We start from the raw sequence: 21,665 nt of genomic DNA, 5'->3' as shown, positions 1-21,665 counted from the left end.
TTTTCACTACTTCTTATTTTGTCTACAGCAAAGAAGTAATCAGTTCAAACTGACAAATCAATATATTCTGACCCAGGAACTCAAAAGAAGATACTTGACACTTGCATTATAGATGACTGAAATAATTGAACACCCCCAAAATGGTAATACAAACTATGTTGCAATAATTTAATCTTCAGTCTCCAGTGACTTTGGGTAAGGGAAGACAAATTCCCTTGTCACTTGGAAGACAAATTCATGCTAAAAGATGCTCACTTGCAAAGATACACAGAAAAATGCCAAGTTCAATTCTCTAGTGTCCCAAATTACATTGCAGAAAAGCAGCTTCTTCTTGCATATTAATAGAAGTGATAGGAAAAGTGTGAGATGACCATCTGTAAAGAATTCTTTAGGTCCTGCATTAATGTGAAGATTCCTTGTTCTAAGTAATTGTAGGATTTTACCATTCTGAATAAACAAAATATATGCTTGCCTCAAAGCCCAATTGAGCCCAATGAAGAAAAGTAAAAAGGAGATGCCTATTTTACTGGTTATACATAAAAATATTCATGATAAAAATACATATATATCTAGTTCTTTTCTTTTATTACCGATAGTATTAACACTATGTTGGAAGATGTAATTTTACCGCCTTCTATATTTAATATTTATCCCTAATAATTTCAATTGGAATAGGATTTCAATGGTTTTAATAGTTTTTTGTTCCAAAGAAATGAAAACTCTAATTGATATTAAACATTCAGCTGAAGATCTGAAGCAAAAGTATTTTTCTAAAAAATCTGCAGAAGGAAATATTGAAAAAGTATGCTACTGTCTGATTATTCTCAAACTGCTATTTTGTATAAATGTCTGCTGAATGAGCTTTTAAAGAGTACAATTATGTATATAAAATTATCTAATTTGTGAACTTCTGAAGGTATTAATTGGGAGAGCAGACAGTAGAATTTTACCAGGGTAAATCTAGTCCACTCTATCTCCTTGCTAGACTATTTTATTAAGGAAAGATAATGACCAGACATACATAGTGAACTAACATCTACAGAACATGAAACGACATCCCAGGCTGATTTTCCATGTGACTCAGATTCATACTTAATTTATATACATCATAGGAGTTTCTTGGTGGATCAGGGTACCAGATATAACGGCAGTGCAACATGAACCTGAGAAACTGGGGCTGTGAAAATAGTATTTTCTAACTCATGGGAGTATGATTGACACCACTAAGCATTATTAAAGCAGCCACACCTTTTGCAGGATTTATGTGTTGCTTTGGCAGCTGCTTCTAGATGTTTCTACGTGTCTATGCATGCACAGCTAGTTTATTCCATTCCATTACCCAAAGAGAAAGATAGAAAGAAGCAAAATAATAACAGCTCTGAAAAAAATCAATCTAATTAATTAGAAACACATTAAATAGTTTCAAAAGAGAACGTAAGTGAGTCATAGAGGGAAACCTCTACACAAAACTGCATCTATTATCTCTAGTGCAATGAAGCATTGCATACTGAAATGGATCTTTCAACATGAAGCACTTCTTTCAAAGGCTTTGCACAGCCTTGTGAAGCTTACTCCACATGTACTGAAACTTGTTTTGTTTTCAAGCAATTGGAAAAGAATCAAGACTATTTATTCATTTATTCATTCATTCATTCATACCTGAGGGGCAAATAACATGGGTTTTGTTATTTGTTAACTAACATAGTTAGTTTGTAATTTAATCTGATTTATATTTTTCTTTTAAAGTGATGTTCAAGATTTATTAGCTTTTAACATTCCTAAACTAATGAACAAGCTTCTGATAAGAAACATTCGTTAGTACAAACTGGGTTCTGGCTTATCTCTTTTGTGAACCCTAAATAACCTTTCTTCTTACAATTTATTCCCCTGCAGACCTCATTTTAATAAACATATATGCTATTATCCTGTCCAGTCAACTTTCCTCTTTCAGATTTCTTTCTTATGTTAACTATAAAAAGGGCTGTAAGCTAAAGATTGGGGTTCACTCTTTGAATGAAGAACTCCCTTTGTCTGAATATTCAGATAAATTGTAATAAAATGATCTTCCTGTATCGGTTTGTCTCATTGTAAAAATATGTACACCGAGGCACGAGCCTGAAAAAGCCATACTTGGCCATCATACCCCACCTTTATTATTTCTTATAAATAATTCAAGGTAGTTGGATTAAGAATATAACACATCTTCTTCCTCCTATTTTCCCTACAACAGCCATGTGAGATGGATTGGACTGATAGAAAATGACTGGCCCAAAGTCATCCAGCCATTTTGCATGCCTAAGGCAGGACTAGAACTCAGTCTCCTTGCTTCTAACCTGGTGCCTTAAGCAAAGGGCAAACTGCTTCTTTGAAGTCTCAACTGATTGCCTTCTAAAAGAAAATTTGTTCTTTCTGCTTAGCCTGTCAGTAGTATGAGCCACTCATTATCTCCTAAGTGTAGGAATGGATGATGTCATCCTCCTTTTACTCACAGCTCACTGAAAAAGTAGCCCATTCTCATGTTTTCATTTTAGCATTGATTCAAAACTGCTGTTTTCTGATCTGAGCCCGTCAAAGCAGATGGACTTTATGTTAGATTCTGGGCTGAATGAAGAGGCATGAGGCAGCTGAAGTAACTAGAACAGCTATTTACTAAACAGAACTAGCAGAATGGCAACTATGTACAAAATTCAGCACCTTGCCCTGCTTGACAGCTATTTATACTAGAGCTGTCACGCAGGGTGACCAATAAGAGTGCTTTAGACAGCCCGCGCTTAGCCAGCTGTGCCTTAGCCAATCAGGCACGGCTGAGCTGTTGCCAGCTGTCAATCGTAAGTCAAGGACTTTAGGACCGGTCACAAGTTGAGGACCTAGCTTTTTAGCAATTCATTTCATCCTAGTAGCAATCCCAACTCCAACTGGCTACAGGGCCTGACACACCCCTTTCCCTCCAGTGGCTAGTCACTATCATGGGCAGCCATTTTGATCTGATAACAGAACAACGGAATTGGAAGGGACCTTGGAGATCTTCTAGTCCAACCCTCTACTCAGGCAGGAGACCCTATACCATTCCAGACAAGTTGTTGTCCAATATCTTCTGAAAAGGCTCCAGTGATGGAGCACACATCACTTCTGGAAGTAAGTTGTTCCATTGGTTAATTATTTTCACTGTTAGGACATTTCTCCTAAGAGTTCTAGCTTGGTTCTCTCCTTGATTAGTTTCCATCCATTGCTTCTTGAACTGCCTTCAGGTACTTAGGTTGACCCTCCTTTTCTTTGTGGCAGCCCCTCAAATATTGGAATGCTGCTAACACCCCTAGTTTTTCTTTTCACTAGATTAGACCTACCCAATTCCTGCAACTGTTCATATGTTTTAGCCTGATATGCTTATATGTTATATTTTAATATAAAGGAGTTTTCATAAGTTTCTATCTACTGGTCTTTACATTCCCTCTGATTATTTTTTTCATCACATTGAGATTGATCTAATAATGACCCTTTAAATCAATGAATTATCCTTAACTCTAGAAGTTCATGCTTCCACTGCATTTCCCATCTTTCCAATCCTCAGTAAGCAAAATGTACTTTCCCTTTCCCCTTTTTCAGAAAACCTCTTTAAGCTGCAATGTAGCAGCACTGCTACTGGCTTCTATGATACTGAATTACTTGTTCATCCTTGCTATAAAGTTTCCATGGAACTGCAGAGCAATATAGGAACAAAACAACAATATGTTTCCTATTGCTTTGAATACTGCAGCAGTAGAATAATGATGGAACCATAAGAGAGAGATTAACCTGAATTAATCTCAAAGGAGATAACTGAATCCTGGTAGTGAGGATGAAGACATAAAAGAAAAGGCATCTCTCCCCCCCCCCCCCCCCCATTTTTTAAACAGATCCCAGTAAACCAGCTAACAAGACTTTGCTTTGCTGCAAAGGTAGGAAAAACAAAAAGATTGAAAATGGCAAATGCCTTGCAATGGTTGTAGACCAGACTGAGCACCAGCCCACTGCTAACCCAACTCATATATCCAAAATAGATTGAAGAAAATTCAGGGACATCATGGGAAATCAGATTGCAGGGCAGAACTGCTCTAAAAATCCTGAAAGTACAAACATTTATAAAAGGCACAGTAGTGTTTTTAGTGAAAAGAGATTGTGCCTTTAAGGACAAAAAAATAATTAGCCAAATGCAGTTCAAAAATTAATATTTCTTTGCAGTAACTCAGGGTAAGGTAAAGGTTCCCCTAGCACATATGTGCTAGTCGTTTCTGACTCTAGGGAGTGGTGCTCATCTCCATTTCAAAGCCAAAGAGCCAGCGCTGTCTGAAGATGTCTCTGTGTTCATGTGGCCAGCATGACTAAATGATGAAGGCGCATGGAATGCTGTTAGCTTCCCACCAAAGTTGGTCCCTATTTTTCTACTTGCATTTTTACATGCTTTCGAACTGCTAGGTTGGCAGAAGCTGGGACAAGTAACAGGAGCTCACTCCATTATGCGGTGCTAGGGATTTGAACCGCTGAACTGCTGACCTTTCTGATTGACAAGCTCAGCATCTTAGCCATTAAGTACACCAATCAACCATGCACTTCAAGTATGTTGTCATCCCAGACACAATAGTTGGAATGGTTAGAAAGATTTTAATTATTTTCTGGATTTGAAAGATTATCAGTAGTTTTTTGCTTCACAAATTAGACCATGCTTATTTCAAGAATTACCACCTTTTTTTGTTCCATGCTAGAAATAGTACAAAATCATGACTGGTTTCTTAAAACTGCTGTCAAATTTGGCTTTGGTGTCCAGAGGCTACATGCAGTCGGTGAATAAGTGAGCATCATAAGACCTTCTAATATTTTTAATTAGATGCACAGAGCACATTTTTAATAACTGATCTTTATCAGCTCATACTGCAGCCAACAGGAACAATTTGATTTGGCCAGGGAAAAAAACCCAACTGGCCAAATTGTTGTAATGAAGCATTGTGAAATAGGAGTATCCAAAAAGTGTCAAAAGAGGGTGATCAAACAATTGTCTGTTTTTATGTGATGCACACTATTGCAGCTTCCATCTTAATGTTTTTGACCACACTCTTTGAGCACTCTTGGTGAAGTATCAAATAATGTACTTACCTGAATAGGACCAATCAACAGCTTCTGCAAATTTTCGCGGTGGTCGAAAATAGCCAAGAATCAGTTCTAAAAACAAACAAGCAACATAAAAAGTTAACACTAAAAGGCAGAAAGGAATTGATTAAGTATTATTAACTTCAATGCATTGGCTTTCAATTTTAGTGAGTTGGTGTAATTGCCTGTGGAGGAGGCAGCATCTAGTTCAGTGATGGTTAACCTTTTTGGCACTGAGTGCCGAAACTGGAATGCACGCACCTGCGCCAGAGCGCTGGAACCCGGAAGAGAGCAGCTGGCCGGTATGCATGTGCATGACAGAACCTGGAAGATCAACTGATGACGGCACACATGCCCACATAGAGGGCTCTGCGTGCCACCTCTGGAATGCTGGCACACATACCATAGGTTCACCACCATGGATCTACTTGACTTTAGGCCTGGAAGCTAAAACATAATTCCTGGAAGACTTCAAGGAGACTTTTCTATGGGCTGCACTGGAAAGTAGAGAAAATACCTTGAGAGAGGAAAACCATGGCAAAGTCATATTTGTCTTGTGGCCAAGAAAAGTATATAGATATGACCCCAAATTCTCCGAGTCAATATCACATTGAAATTTACTTTGACCTTTCTTAAAAATAACATGCTATTAGTTATTCTAATCTATCCAAATATTTACTTAATTTGTACTATATAACAAACCTTCACTCATTCTTGTTTCCATTGTTCTAGTCTCTACTTCTTAAATCAATGTAGCTTTCCCATGTATACTGGGAAATAATTTATTTATATATTTAGAACAGGGGTGAAATTCATCAGGTTCTGACAGGTTCTGGAGAACCGGTAGAAGAAATTTTGAGTAGTTCAGAGAACCAGCAAATATCACCTCTGGCTGGCCCCAGAGTGGGGTGGGAATGGAGATTTTGCAATAGCCTCCCTCCAGCAATAGCAATAGCAATAGCAGTAGACTTATATACCGCTTCATAGGGCTTTCAGCCCTCTCTAAGCGGTTTACAGAGAGTCAGCATATTGCCCCCAACAATCTGGGTCCTCATTTTACCCACCTCGGAAGGATGGAAGGCTGAGTCAACCCTGAGCCGGTGAGATTTGAACCGCTGAACTGCTGATCTAGCAGTAGCCTGCAGTGCTGCATTTAACCACTGCGCCACCTTGGCTCCAGGAGTGATGAGGGAATGGGGATTTTGCAGTATCCTTCCCCTGCCACCCTCACCAAGCCATGCCTACAGAACTGGTAGTAAAAAAAATGAATTTCACCACTGATTTAGAAGATTTATATGGCTACCCATTTACTCTCAGTGATTCTGGGTAGTTTCCAAACATAAAAAACCACTATAAGAGAATAAAAACAATACCCAACCACTCTGGCGGCAACAAGCAATCAAACAAGCCACTTGATGGGCTCCATCCCTCTCTGGATGCCACAGGCCTGTTGGCCAAATCAGGTCTTCGGGGCTCTACAAGAGTATCAATTTGCAATTTCGCAATTTAATGGGTTTCTATGCCGCCCAATCCCGGGGGATTACAGGCGGCTTACAAATACGAAATGAAAATAAAATACACACAGGGGGAGAATACAAACTATACGAACAATTTAAAAAACACAACATACATTCGGTATCAAATCTCTGTAGAGATGGTATTCCAAAGGGAGGCAGCCAACACAGAGAAGACACTTCTTCTGAGTCCTGCCAATTGTATCTCCTTAGGAGACAGGACCCACAGCATTCCCTACCTTCCTGCTCTAGTGGGTCAGGTGGATGTAACTAGGAAGAACGGTTCTTCAGATAACCTGGTTCCAACCCATGAAGGGCTTTAATTTTATTTTTCAAAAAATGGAAGAAACACAACAACAGACAGCAATTATTTATTAGTATCAGGGTTGATTATTTGAGATTTCATAAACTACGTCCTTGCTTGCATGCTCTCCTTAACCTTCTCTCATACATTCTCTAAAGAATAGCTTGGAGTGAAAATCCTGCTTTGCATTATAGCAAAGTTCTTGGACTTCTGGTTCAATGCCAGATAGCAAACCAAAACAATCAACCAAGCAAGCAAACAAACAAATCTCCAGCATGAGATTCTATTTTCATACAATAGTTGAATAGTAACAGAATAAAGTTAGAGCAAGGGAGAAACTCGGGTGAAATAGGCACTGCTAAGGTTAGAATATGAATTTTCTCAGTCTTTCACTTGTTTGAATATTGTTTAACAATTCTTAGAAATGTTTAGTATATTAATAATGTTTTAAACATAATGTTATTAAACTTCAGAAGAATTACAATAGCCATTTATTAAAAAAAACCTGTGCATATGAAGTCATATAATTATATAATTACATCACCATTATATGAAATACTATACACTTTTTTTTACAAAAAGTAAAAAAAGCCTATTACAAAAAATAAAATATATAGTAAAAGAAAAAATAAATGTATATTGAACTGCATCAGGAAAAATAAAGCAGAAAAACAATGAAAGAAAACACATTCCAAATAAAGGAATGCATTATAAGCTCCAACCCTACACTTAAATTGCATTTGATTCTAAACATTGAGAAAAGACCATTAAGAGAAAGGGACAAAAAGTAAAATATACAGCATATCTGACATTTGGAATGATATAAGTTTCATGATTCAATTTTTGAACAGTGATCTAATTCAGGGCATATAGATTAATATTGTGTCTCCTTCAGCACAAAGCTAGACTAAAATCTGGGAATTGACAACATTTCTTAAGCCAGTCTTGACCATCTAGGACATAAATATTCTTTCATGAATACACAATCACTTTTTTTTGCAACAGTGAAAGTTTTCATATATTGAATATTCAAGATTCCTTGTGTGATGAAAAATCACACTCAAATTTTCTACCCAATAAATGCCCTGATATGTCTAACTACTTTAAATGCTGGAAAACCAAATTCCTACTGTTAGCACCAAAAACTTTCCATTCATCTATGAAGGTGATAACGTAAAACTCTCAAGCTGTGCCCAAAATGGTAGAAGTGAATATTATGTTCATTCCACTATTGTGGTTAATAAATCAGCTAGTATCATCAGCATTGTCAAAACTTATGTTCCTTCCATAAAAAAATTAACATTTAAGCTTACCAATCTTGAAATATATAACTAGAACTAATATTACTTTGTATTATCTATCAATCTTAATGCAACATTAATTTTTGCAATAAATATAACTTTATTTCAATAAAAGTATGGATATTTTTAACTACCTCATATCATTTTCCATCTAGCTGATAATTTTGAAATATTCTTATCTATTATTATAGGTAATATTTGGTATTATAAATACATAACACTGGGTATTTCCCTTGATATAGTAATCCCAGATATTTAATAATTTTGGAACAATATATAAAACCTAATATTAACTCTGTGAGCTTTAGAATTTTCTCGCCAACTGGCAAATGACTGTCAAGTTTACTGAATATTCCATATATTTATTATATCTATATACCTAAAAAATTATCAATGCTTGTAGACAGTATTTTTAAAAAATCACTTCCTTATTATAGCATTGTATTCAGAAAACATTTTTAAATGTTGTGTATGTTTTATTAAGCATATTAGGGGTTCCAACACTAAATTAAAATTTAAATGTGATAAAGACATTTGATCAGTTTCACATTGCATTTTAAAAAATAGTGAAATATTCCCATTATTGGTTATATGAGAAGAATATGACATTCTATAATAAAATTAACTTCTGCCACACTTAATTGAAGTGAGATTTGAACAGAATTCTAATAACTTAGAGGTACACAGTAGGTAGCTGCTGTTTTTTCTGTATGTCTATAACAGTGACGTGCGGTGAGGTTTATGCCTGGTGAGGCTCAGCTGGGCATCCTTTTGCGAAGCAGCTCAGTGGGGCAGCGGTCAGCCTCGGGGGCGTGAATTTGTATCGTGGGAGCCACCAAGTGCCCGGGTCTGCAGCAAAGGCGCTTGGCGGCTCCCGTGATGCAAAGTGCCCCGCCCCCCCGATGCCACCGCCCGCCCGCTGCCCCGGCCTGTGGCCGCTGCTTCTCCAGGCTCCGCCGCTGCTTCTCCAGGCTCCGCCGCTGGAAGTCCCGGATCACCTCTGGGGGAAGGCTGAGTGAGAAGCAGAGCGAAGCTTCTCTGCGGCCTCCCGGCACTGTGCAGAGGCTCTTGCAGGAGCGCGTGCCAGCGGCCGGCGGTCTGGAGCGGCCCCGGGTGTGAGACAAGGCAGCACTTAAAGCAGCTGCTGCCACCGCCACCGCCCCTCCTTCGCCCAGCGGGGCGTTCCTGCTGCCTTGGGCCGCTTTGCCACACGGCAGCTGCTTCTGCAAGGAGGTGCTGGGCCAGGAACTGAAGAAGCCGGCGGATCGCTCAGAAGCCACACCGCAGGCCTCCTTGGAAAGGGCGCGGCATGGCTTCTGAGCGATCCGCCGGCTTATCCAGTTCCTGGCCCAGCGCCTCCTTGTAGAAGCAGCTGCCATGCGGCAAAGCGGCCCAAGGGGGCAGGAACGCCCCGCCGGGCGAAGGAGGGGTGGTGGTGGGGGCAGCAGCTGCTTTAAGTAGCAGCAAAGGTGCTTAGCAGCTCCCGCGATGCAAAGTGCACATCTCCACAAGAAAGAAGTGAGGGCTTCTCCCACCTGGCTCTTGTAAGGAAACCCCTGGCTAAGCGTTTTATGGCTGGCTGAAATGTGCGGACATTTCCAGCCACCCACAGGGGGACTAGGAGGGAAGGGGTTGCTCCTTGGGAGTCTATCTAGCCAGCAGCCCCAGGAGACACATACCCCCAGAGAAGAATTGGGGCCACCAAAGCTCCCACACCAACCCATCTTTGGGATGCAAGAGATGGCAAGGCTTGCAGTGAAGGGAACCTGGACCCTGGGAAGGTTGGAGAGGGGTGAAGAGCGAGCCTCCTCCTTCTCCCCCATTCCTCTCTCCTCTGAAGCGAGCCCTCCGAAATAACCCGCCCAACATAAGCGTGCTCAACTGCAACAACAAGACATGATTCGCTGCTCCCAGATCAAGAGGCGGGAGAATTAGTGCCTCTTTTGCATATGAACTTTTTTGCCTTTTAACTCTTTCTTAACTTTTAGAAGGCGAAAAATTCCTTATGGAAAAGAGGCCCCGAGTTCTCTCGCTTCCTGCTTTGGTTAACACTAAGCAGACACCAAGCCACTGTGATTTGGAATCTGGTAGCAACTATCTTGGCTTTAATTATTTTTTAAAAATTATTTAAAATTCTTTCTTTTTCCTGAGGAGACTGGTGAGGCCCCGCCTCCCTTGCCTCTAGTGACTGCATGTCCCTGGTCTACTATGGTTGGCAAATGAGGAAAAATAATCTGAAAACCACCTGTCAAATGTAATTCTATTGGAAAAGTTTAAGTCATTCATTATAATTAATTGCTATCTCCAAAAGATCAAGCTATATCTTTAGGCACTTATAGTTTATGAAGTAAATATGCATAGTGATAGTAAGAGTGTCTATCACCACTTTTTTTCTTGAATTTCTTTATCCATCATTTTATCTGTTATCTGAGTTTTTTAATTATCTGTTGCTTTTCTTAATTATTAAGCACTCATTAAGGTATTAATTGAAAAACTAAGAAAGTCTAGCTTTAAAACTCCTTAAGGATTTTAATGAAAAGTAAAATGATAGTCCAATAAAACAGAAGTGTACATTCTGTGCATATTCACAAACACATTTATCATAGTTAATAAGTGTCAAATGATGCTAATTTTAACATTTAAACTATAATAATATTTCTTATTAATGCTTCATTGTTTTAAATAAATAAAAACTGATGAACAAAACAGGAGCAAAAGTTACTTAGAACGCACTTGACAAATACTAAATATATTACATAACTAAATAATAAAAAAATGTTTACTATGTGATGGATGACTATAATAAATTGAACAGATTTGAATTGCACTGTTATTGTGTTATTTCTTAGTAAAATGCTTTGGAAAATGAGCATATTGTGGAGAAAATATGAAAAAAATGTCCTTCAGTTGACTTTAAAATTTACCTTATTTATTCTGGATCAGACTACAGATTTATGGACAGTATTTTATCTTAAGACAACCCAACACAATGTTTACAGGAAACCACAAATAGCATATCCTGTTTATGTTTCCTAGCAACTAGTATTGAGAAGCATGAAATTTTTGTTATTAACAATAAGTAACAATTGAGATTTACTCTTCATGAAATACAGGTATATACTTGTCTATTTTAATGCATTCCAGATGATATTAAATTGCTGAGAAGGTATCCTCATATCCACATTATACAATAAGATAAATATGAGTGCTTGTATGCATTAATGGGATGCGGTGGCTCAGTGGCTAAGACGCTGAGCTTGTCAATCAGAAAGGCTCTGCAGTTCAGTGGTTCGAATCCTTAGTGCCACGTAATGGAATGAGCTCCTGTTACTTGTCCCAGCTTCTGACAACCAGTAGTTTGAAAGCACATAAAAATGCAAGTAGAAAAATAGGAACCACCTTTGGTGGGAAGGTAACAGTGTTCTGTGCGCCTTTGGCATTTAGTGCGCCTTTGGCATTTCCCTAGAGTTAGGAATGACTAGCACATATGTGTGAGGGGAACCTTTCCTTATGTATTAATATCAATGGATTTATAAAATTATTTTTCAATTTAAACTAAGGCTAGTTGAACTCTCAAAGTGGAAATTTAAGAGTTCACAATGAAATCACAGCAACCAACAATTCTGAGTAGGATAAAAACAATACTGAGATCAACCTTGAAAATATATTTGAAGAATTGGAAAGTCATTGCTGAAAATGGGCTAAGTAGCCCAAAGTTCTCCAAGCTTTCCGGCTTTGTGGACTGGCTTGGGGTAGGGGGTAGGGGATGGTTCTGCACCAGCGGCCAGCAAATAAACACATACAGCTCCACTTGCATGAATGGTACCCACAAATATGCAGTCACCCACTGCTCGTGCAAGTGGAAATGCACGCACACACACATTCATCCACTGCTTCTGCAGCCCGCTTTTTAATGGCACACGGCCCCATAGTGGGCGGCGGCCCAGGGATTGGGGACCCATAAAGTAATCAGTCTTTCTTCTTTCCAGAAGGAAATTCTCTATATGATACTCAGTAACAAGGTAAAGGTAAATGTTTCTCCATCTGTGCCTACCTTCAGTCTGAGAAGGAATCCTGGTAGAGAAAAATTACATAAAATCTGGATTTAACTATCTATAAAAAGGAAATCAGCAACACTGAACTGTATCTAGAAATGGACTGACAGACAAGATGTCTTCATTATTTCATCAAGAAGATGCATTTAGTACTTTAATCCACTTTAGTGTTTTAGTTTCAGTTGTTAGAAGTACTTAAAGATAGCTTCATACAATCCATTGCAGAAGCCTCTTTTACAAGATATTATACCATGGATAATTTTGGCCAGGCTATTCATATCACAGCAACACAAATGCAGTGCAAACATTTATGGAAATTCACCATGTTTTCATTTATGCATCGATCATTACTTAAAACTCAAAATCAGATTGAGTTAAAGTTCACCTCTTTTGTACCAAACAAAACCATCTTCTAATCTTCCTCTTTCGTGTGCGTGTTTGTGTTTGTGTTTGTGTGTGTGTGTGTGTTCTCCAGCATAACTCTGGAACACCTCAAGCAATTTCAACCAAACTTGGTATACAGATGATTTACTCTCTGGAGACAAATACTGTTGTGGTAAGACACCCCTAACACCCCTCAGGGTGTGTGTTCTGTTAAGATGCAGCCTGTTGTGTCTTTAAATGAATTCTGTTGTACTTCCATAAAATGGCTTCTACTGTACAGAGTAGTGGAGTTGCCATGGTAACAGCTTCACAGTAGAGTCTCAGCATCTTTTCATAGTGTGGTGACCAAAACTGGATGCAGTATTCTAGATATGGTCTTACTTTATAAAGTGGTGTTAGTACCTAATGTGATCTTGACTGAAACCCTCTGTTGATGCATTTTAGGATTGCATTGGCTTTTTTTGCTCCTGCAGCACGCTGCTGGCTCCTATTTAATTGATTGTCAACTAAGTCTCCAATCTCCTTCTCACAGTTACTGCTATGAAGCCTGGTTTCACCCAATCTATAGGTGTACTTTTGGTTTTCCTTGCCTAAGTGTAAGACCTTACTTTTCTCTACACTGAATTTCATTTTGTTAGATAGGCCCAGTGTTCAAGTCTGTTAAGATCCATCTGGATCTTGAGCCTGTCATCTAGGATGTTGGCTATTCCTCTCAGCTTAGTATAATCTACAAATTTGATGAGTTCCCCTTCTATTCCCTCATCTAAGTCATTTATGAAGATATTGAAGAGTACTGGGCCTAGAGAGACCTTGTGGTACCCTCTATTTACTTCCCTCCATGTAGATGTAGTACCATTAAGGACTCCTCATTGAATATCGTTTGTCAGCCAGTTACATCTGGTGGTGATGGTCTTACTACAAGATGAGAACATCACTGCCACCATAACAATAATAAGAGAAGCGCTCTTGCTCTCTCCTTAAAAGGAGTACTTATTTCCAATGTTTAAATACAACTGATGTAGCCGAACCAGTACCACTCATGAATAAAAGAGAAATATTCAGTAGCCTTTGGAGTATCAGCTTTGCAAAAATAAAGCACTCATTGAGAGAATGCTAAAATGAAGAAAAGCACAGACTTTGTGCAGTAATGGCTATAAATGCTTATTGATTATTGCAGGAAGGGAAACTGAAATGTGTGAATGAATACTGAGAAGGAAACCCTCATTTCCTTGTATCTCAAACTCTCCCCTGAATGCCAGTCCTCATGAAGTTAAACCTAGATAAAGGATCTTGAGAAGAACAAAGCTCTGTCACTATATTTAGGATTCCTCCTTCCCTCCCTCCTTCTCTCCATTTTCTCACTTAGCTCTAGATAGAGCAGCCTTTCTCTTGGTAGAGACGGACCTAGTTCCTTTTTTCTAGTCTTTGGAAACCTTTAGATTGCTGAGCTACACAGAGCCTTTCCCTGATTTGATTTGATGGTAACATCTTTTATAATTTTAAGTTCTTTGTAATGCTGTTGTAATGTTTTTATTTGACAAATTTTATATTGTTTGTGTGTGTGTGTTAACTTATCAAAAAGTGGTGTTCTTAGTTTTGGTGACTACAACTACATCATAGTCTGTCCCATAAATAATATATAATGACAATACAATGAAAAATAAATATTGCCCTTATTTATTTTATTTTGCAGTTCTACTATAGCTATTGTGCTCATGAAGCTTAATATGCCCAAGATTAAAATTAAATTATATATCAAAATCAGAGTTAAACAATAAAAAACAGAATTTGGGATATGCTTTAAGAATTTCAATAATATCCTACTACAAAACATACAAATGCATCCTGTGCTGCCCCAGCAGTATATAGCTAGTGTAGGAATTAAGAACTGTCTCCTTTAAGAAACTACCTCATGGGAAATGTAACTACCTTATGGGAAATCTAGTTTCATAAGATGTGACCACATCTGTGCTCCCTGATTGGGCACCGGGTTACTCTGTCTGGGAAAATTGATTTATTACTGACCACTCACTGAATCGCCTTCGGTTCTACCAGAAGCAGCTTTGCACCAGCAGCATGGGTTAGAGGAATTAATGTCTTTTTACACTACGTTATGGGACAGATCATGGAAAGTCAGAAGAATCTTAACACTGAACTGTAAATTTTGCTATTAACGATGCCTGATAATAAACGTGATTTGAAAGATATTCCTAAGCGTGGAGTTAACTGGCTGCCGGAGCAGAACCTCATTGCCCGGGGCAGAACACATCCAATGTCTAAATACATTCAGAAGGTTGTGATCAGAAATATTTATCTGAAATATATGCCACCATAAAGAAAATAATAGCGTTACAATCCCTTTAATATACTCTCAAAAGTGAAATCATCACTTACAGGTACAATTGCTGAAATAATCTTTGCAGACATGTAATATAATATATGTATGTATGTATGTATGAGTATGTATGTATGTATGTATGTATACATACATGAGTATGTATGTATGTATACATACATGAGTATGTATGTATGTATGTTCTGAGGTTTTCGCGGGTGTTAGTATGTAGGTCTCTAGTTATTCGGGTTTTCTCCCGCGTAAAATTGGAGATGTCTTGGCGACGTTTTGACGAAGTCTCATTCATCATCTTCAGGCTTGGTGCTTCCAGGAGCAATGTGAGATCTCGGCTGTTTCTTCCTTTTAACTGCTAGTGGAGGTTTGAACTGATTGGGTGGGAGCTTGGCTGTGTCCTGATTGGGTGGAGGTGTGTCCTGATTGGGTGGAGGTGTGTTCTGATTGGTTGGGGGTTTGTGTTTCATGTAAGGATAGGAGGGGTTTAAAGAGGCTAATTGTGCATTTGCAGTCTGGCTTCTGGTCCTTGGTCGTGCCTCCTCATCAGTGTGGGTTTTTGTCTGCTTTCTTTGTGGATGTTGATACCAAACATTTATCAGCACAAATAAAACACACACACACACACACACACACACACACACATATATATATTGTGTTTGTGCTGATAAATAAATAACTCTAATGGAAGCAGTTAGCTTCCTCCCATAATTGGGGCATATCAGGGGTTGTGACTTTAAATATATACCTTTCTCCCTGGCTCAGCTGATAAGGAGAAGAACTCTGTGGCTTAATGGTTAACACATCTGCCTAAGATGCAATACAGCACAGGTTCTAATCCCAGTAAGGGTATGGCTAGCTGATGAAAGCTAAATAGCTTGAAATAGATCTATACTAGTCTCCCTTTATTTATTTAGTAAAAATATTGGGTTTCTGTCTGGATGGTCTCTTATGACGAGCCGATGGATATATATATATATATATATATATATATATATATATATATATATATATATATATATATATGTGTGTGTGTGTGTGTGTGTGTGTGTGTGTGTGTGTGTGTGTGTGTGTGTGTGTGTGTGTGTGTGTGTGTGTGTGTGTGTGTGTGTGTGTGTGTGTGTGTGTGTGTGTGTGTGTGTGTGTATAACAAAACAGGGATCTTTAAAATTATTATTCATCTTATTCATCTTTCAAGACAGCTTGAAAAGTCTAATTCTAGCCATTGAGTCAAAAATGTAACAGGGTTAATAACTTTTAGAGCAATTTCATTTTATATTCATTTAATTATATTAGCAATAGCAATAGCAGTTAGACTTATATACCACTCCATAGGGCTTTCAGCCCTCTCCAAGCGGTTTACAGAGTCAGCATATTGCCCCCACAGTCTGGGTTCTCATTTCACCCACCTCGGAAGGATGGAAGGCTGAGTCAACCTTGAGCCGGTGAGATTTGAACCGCCAAACTGCAGATAGCAGTCAGCTGAAGTGGCCTGCAGTACTGCACTCTAACCACTGTGCCATATTAATAAATATAATATTCATTTGATTATATATTAATATATTATATTTATTATAATAAATGTATGAGCGTATGCACGCACACACACAGACACAAATATTTTATTAGCTAACTAGAAAGGTAATACTATATAATATCTCAATATTGTACTGCGTTCAAGAAACATGATTGTATGTGTGTATGTGTGTGTGTGTCAGTGGTGGGTTTCAAATTTTTTTAGAACCTCTTCTGTAGGTGTGGCCTGTTTTGTGGGAGTGGCTTGCTGGCCATGTGACTGGGTGGGCATGGCTAACTTGTAAAATGTAGTGAAACTCACTTAACAATGCTCTTGCTTAGCAACCAAAATTTTGGCTCAGAAACTCTGGTATTTGAAGCACGCAAGTCTTAAAACTGTCAAGTTACAAGACCCTCGCACCCCTAACCCTTTAGAAAAAAACCCCAGGGGTGTTCAAACTTGATAGCTTTAAGACTTCAACTCCCCAAATTCCTCCTCCAGTCATGTTGGCTCAGGAACTCTGGCATTGAAATGTGCAAGTCTTAAAGCTGTCAAGTTACAAGACCCTTGCACCCCTAACCCTTTAGAGAAAAAAAACCCAGGGGTGTTCAAATTTGACAGCTTTAAGAGTTGTGGACTCCCAGAATTCCTCCTCTCGCTCTTCATCTTGATGATGTGCGAACAGGTGGCGGGGGGAGGGAGCTGGTCCTAAACGGCACTGTAGATTTGTGGAACCTCTTCTATAGAAGAGGTCAGAACTGACAGGAACCCACCCCTGATGTGTGTGTGTATGCATGCAAGGTAGAAAATGGAGAACCAAGTGGTCAGCTCTATTTTCTATACACATATATGCAACCTGAGGGTGGGAAAGGGATGGGCAGAGAGCTAAGCCAAGTAAGTGCTGGCCTAGGGCAGGAAAGTTTAGGGGCCCCTCATTCTGAATAGCTGCATTGTAAAAATGCAAATCTTTGCTTCAACAAGAGGTGGCCACATCATTCACTGTGGCCTAGAGGCACCATATACCATTTGGATAAGAAGCACAGGAGTCACACTCAGTGTACTATTACATGAATGAAACTAGGACAAAAAGACATCAGAAAATACATTTCAACTCCCACCTGGAGTTGGTTATTCACAGCCTGAAATTGCTTTCAACATTTTTCCACAGAGTTGTGTTAGATTTTCTTTGTTCTACTCTTTAAATAGAGGACAACTTCTATAATCTTCCTCAAACAGTTTGTCAGTTTGGGTTTACTTATGCAAACATACTCAGCTACAGAACAGCTTCTCGGTTCAAAATTGTGCCAGCTATTTCTATTATCATAGAACTGGTTCCTTGTTTAATCCATAACAAAAGTGGTCTAAGAATCATTTTCCCCAACATCATCTTTAACAAAGCTCAGGGCTTTAAAAAAAACATTTTAAAAGCATCCCCTTTTCATCTGGAATAAACTTTTATATCCTATAAACCTAATTATGCAGCTGATGCATTTGCTTTTGAGCCTAAGGCTGGAAATTTTTTAAGGTTTAATTATTGCTTTCTGTCGCAAGTTGTTTTTCTAATAGCTTTGTTAAGCAGATGTAACTATTCTAATCATACAGGAAGTTTCATTGCATTAAAAAAAAAAACTGACTGAAAAATATAAAAACATAAAGATGAAATCAGCTTGTTGGTGTGGTTTAATCATGACGTATTATATTATGCATTATTATTATTATTATTAGTAGTAGTAGTAGTAGTAGTAGTAGTAGTAGTAGTAGTAGTATTTATTTATAATTATTTCATATTTAGATAAGATGCATTTTAACATCTACATTTTATAGAGTTGATGAGATCCTGTAATTTGATTATATATTTACAATTCCCATTTTTCCTTTTTAAAAAAAATAGAATTGGCCTTGTCTCACCAAATTTTAGAAATTCACCTAAATCAGACAAAAAAAAAAGACAATGAAAAAAAATGGCTGCCATGGTATCCATGAGGTGAAACTTCTGCAATGCACCTCCATACTACTGCCATCAAAGACCACTTTGAAAACTGTATTGGACCAAAATGCAGCAGCCTGCATATTGATTAGGGTCAGTTGCTATCATAGGTAAAGGTAAAGGTTCTCCTCACACATATGTGCTAGTTGTTCCTGACTCTAGGGGGTGGTGCTCATCTCCGTTTCAAAGCTGAAGAGCCAGCACTGTCCGAAGAAGTCTCTGTGGTCACGTGGCTGGCATGACTAAATGCCAAAAGTGCACGGAACAGTGTTGCCTTCCCACCAAAGGTGGTTCCTATTTTTCTACTTCCATTTTTTACGTGCTTTAGATCTGCTAGGTTGGCAGAAGCTGGGACAAGTAACAGGAGCTCACTCTGTTATGTGGCACTAGGGATTCAAACCGCCGAACTGCCAACCCTTCGACTAGCTCAGCCTCTTAGCTACTGAGCCACTGTGTCCCATTATTATGACATAACATATCTAATTTGCAAGCTATTTATTGATTAGCAGGGCTATTGGTGCAATGCAAAGAACTACAGGTAATCCTCGACTTACAACAGTTCATGTAGTGACTATTCAAAGTTACAATGGCACTGAAAAAAGCACTTATGACCATTTTTCACACTTATGACCATCGTAGCATCCCCATGGTCACATGATTAAAATTTAGATACTTGGCAATTGGTTCATATTTATGACGGTTGCAGTGTCCTGGGGTCATGTGATCACCTTTTGTGACTTTCTGGCGAGCAAAATCAATGGGGAAGCAGATTTGCTTAACAGCCATTTAACTAACTTAACAACTGCTGTGATTCACTGGTAAAATGGGGCCAAACTCACTTAACAAATGTCTCATTTAGCAACAAAAACATTGGTCTCAGTTGTGGTCATAAGTTGAGCACTACCTGTTATGATGTTTTATGAGATAAAAGAGGTTGAACCAGGCATCTTTGCCTATATGAGGCCCAGGGGTGGGTTCCTGCCAGTTCTAACTTCTTCAATAGAAGAGGTTCCACAAATCTAGGGTGCCCTTTAGAACCGGTTCCAGCTCCCTCCCCCGCCGATCCACACATCATCAAGATGAAGAGCGAGAGGAGGAATTCTGGGAGTTGAAGTCCACAAGTCTTAAAGGTGTAAGTTTAACACCCCTGGGTTTTTTTTCCTAAAGGGTTAGGGGTGCAGGGGTCTTGTAACTTGACAGCTTTAAGACTAGCGTGCTTCAAATGTCAGAGTTTCTGAGCCAACATTTTGGTTGCCAAGCAAGAGCATTGTTAAGTGAGTTTCACCACATTACAAGTTGGTCATGCCCACCCAGTCACATGGCTGACAAGCCACTCCCACAAAGCAGGCCACACCTACAGAAGAGGTTCTAAAAAATTTTGAAACCCACCACTGATGAGGCCCTATATTATTAATGCAGAAACATGTTATATCTTAGCTGGATAATACTACAAATCACTACTGTGGAAATTCATTTTCTGTCTTCATTTCCAGTTGCTTATTTAAATTTGTCCCAATGTCCCAATGGGAGTGGGCAGCATACAAATTTTATTAAACTTAAACTTTGTGAGCAGGCTCATTTTTACATATCATAGATTTTTCATATCATAGATTCTACCAAATGAAGAGCTGTCCTTTTGGAGAAGATGACATCTGGGATGATAGGTTGGGGGCTACAGCCTTTCAGCCATTAATTAATTCCAATTTTATTAACATTTGGATTTCTTATACTGTCGTGAAACACAGTATAAGGACCCATAATTTGATCATCAGGATAAATCACTGACTAAACAAAACATTTTTTATACAGCAAGTCAGAATTAAATAGGAAGGTTATTTAATTCCTGTGATAAAGGAACTAACATTTGAATTTAGAAAATAGATTTGTTTTTGTTCTCAGACTTGCAAAACCTTTCTATGTTTGCAAAAAGCTAAGATTTCATTGAGGATCTGGATCCAGACAAAATCAGATAATTAAAAAGCCATCAAGGGTGATACATCTTTTATGTAGTCCAGTTCATTAAGTCATTGAGCTGTTTTTAATAAAGGGATACTGTGCTCTAAAAGAATGTAGCTTTCGTTCAAAAGTGTTTCCAGGAAAAATAATTGTGCTTAGCTTAATTTTATGCAGCTTATGTCTTGGTAGCTTATAATAATGGAATAAAATAAAAAGTCTGCACAGTGACCTTTTTAAAAAAAAATTACTCAGGTTTTAACTGTTATTACACAATACCAAGTGATCTTTTAAGGGAAAAAAGACACCTGGTATCTCTCTAGTATATATGAATTAAAAGATCCATTGCACCCTTTTTATAGATGTTAGCTAAAGAAGAAAAAGAAAATAGAGAAGAGCCTGAAGTGCAAATACAATATGAAGTATCCTGGGAGACTCGCTACTGATATGACTCTATGCAGAAGTGATATTTATTTGAGCTGAATCCATAGATAATTTACTGTTCATTCAGTTATATTTTATTCTAGTTTAAGTCCTATATGCTCTCAAAGCAAGAACAATGAGAAAAAATCAAAAGTTCAGTTTTAAAAAAACAGTTAATGGGACCCCTGTTATTCCCAATTGACTGTTAAATCATTATCTACAGTAGCATCACTACACACATGGCAACACACACACACACACACACATATGTATGTATGTATGTATGTATGTATGTATGTATGTATGTATACAAAAGATGTCAATTGATGCAAAAGTTCTAAACGCAATGTATGTTTATTTATTCATTTACTGATCAAACTTATATCCTCTTTTTCCTTTGAGAGCTCATAATAGAGATTTAGTCCACAGTCCGTCATGGAATGAACTAGATCTTGCTAGTGTCTTTCCCACATTTTCACTATTAGCGTATTGGCATTGTACTTGAAAAATGCCTTCCTTTCAGTGCAACAAACATATGTTTGGGTCTGTCATATGTTGTATCTACGCACAGAATTACAACACTAACAATGGTTCATATATAGAACAGATTTTCTCTTGTTTATGTTGCATTGAGCAAATACTGAATGTATTGTTCTGATTTTCCATGCAGTCAATGTTTCTTGGATGTTCAGCTGAGACACACCAATTATAAGAAGCATTTAGTGTGATACAATAAAATATAGCCATTGTTACATAATAC

At 38.2% G+C, this 21,665-nt stretch overlaps 1 protein-coding gene across 5 annotated transcripts in view; it reads right to left on the bottom strand.

Moving 5' to 3' along the window:
- The window catches only part of PTPRZ1 (protein tyrosine phosphatase receptor type Z1), a 122,670-nt gene that overhangs the window by 83,351 nt on the left and 17,654 nt on the right, over nucleotides 1-21,665 (bottom strand). For all 5 annotated transcript variants that reach the window (XM_087723657.1, XM_087723658.1, XM_087723659.1 and 2 more), the window contains exon 2: nucleotides 5,128-5,193. In XM_087723657.1, coding sequence (XP_087579783.1) covers nucleotides 5,128-5,193 — 66 coding nt within the window. The remainder of the gene's footprint in view (nucleotides 1-5,127; nucleotides 5,194-21,665) is intronic.

This window comes from Thamnophis sirtalis, unplaced genomic scaffold (assembly GCF_051295495.1).
Source record: "Thamnophis sirtalis isolate CommonGarterSnake01/CBP01778 unplaced genomic scaffold, rThaSir2_p1.2 scaffold_9, whole genome shotgun sequence".
In the NCBI taxonomy this organism is placed as follows: Eukaryota; Metazoa; Chordata; class Lepidosauria; order Squamata; family Natricidae; genus Thamnophis; species Thamnophis sirtalis.
The sequence above is the reverse complement of the archived record's forward strand: the minus strand, read 5'-3'. Positions and strand labels throughout refer to the sequence as shown.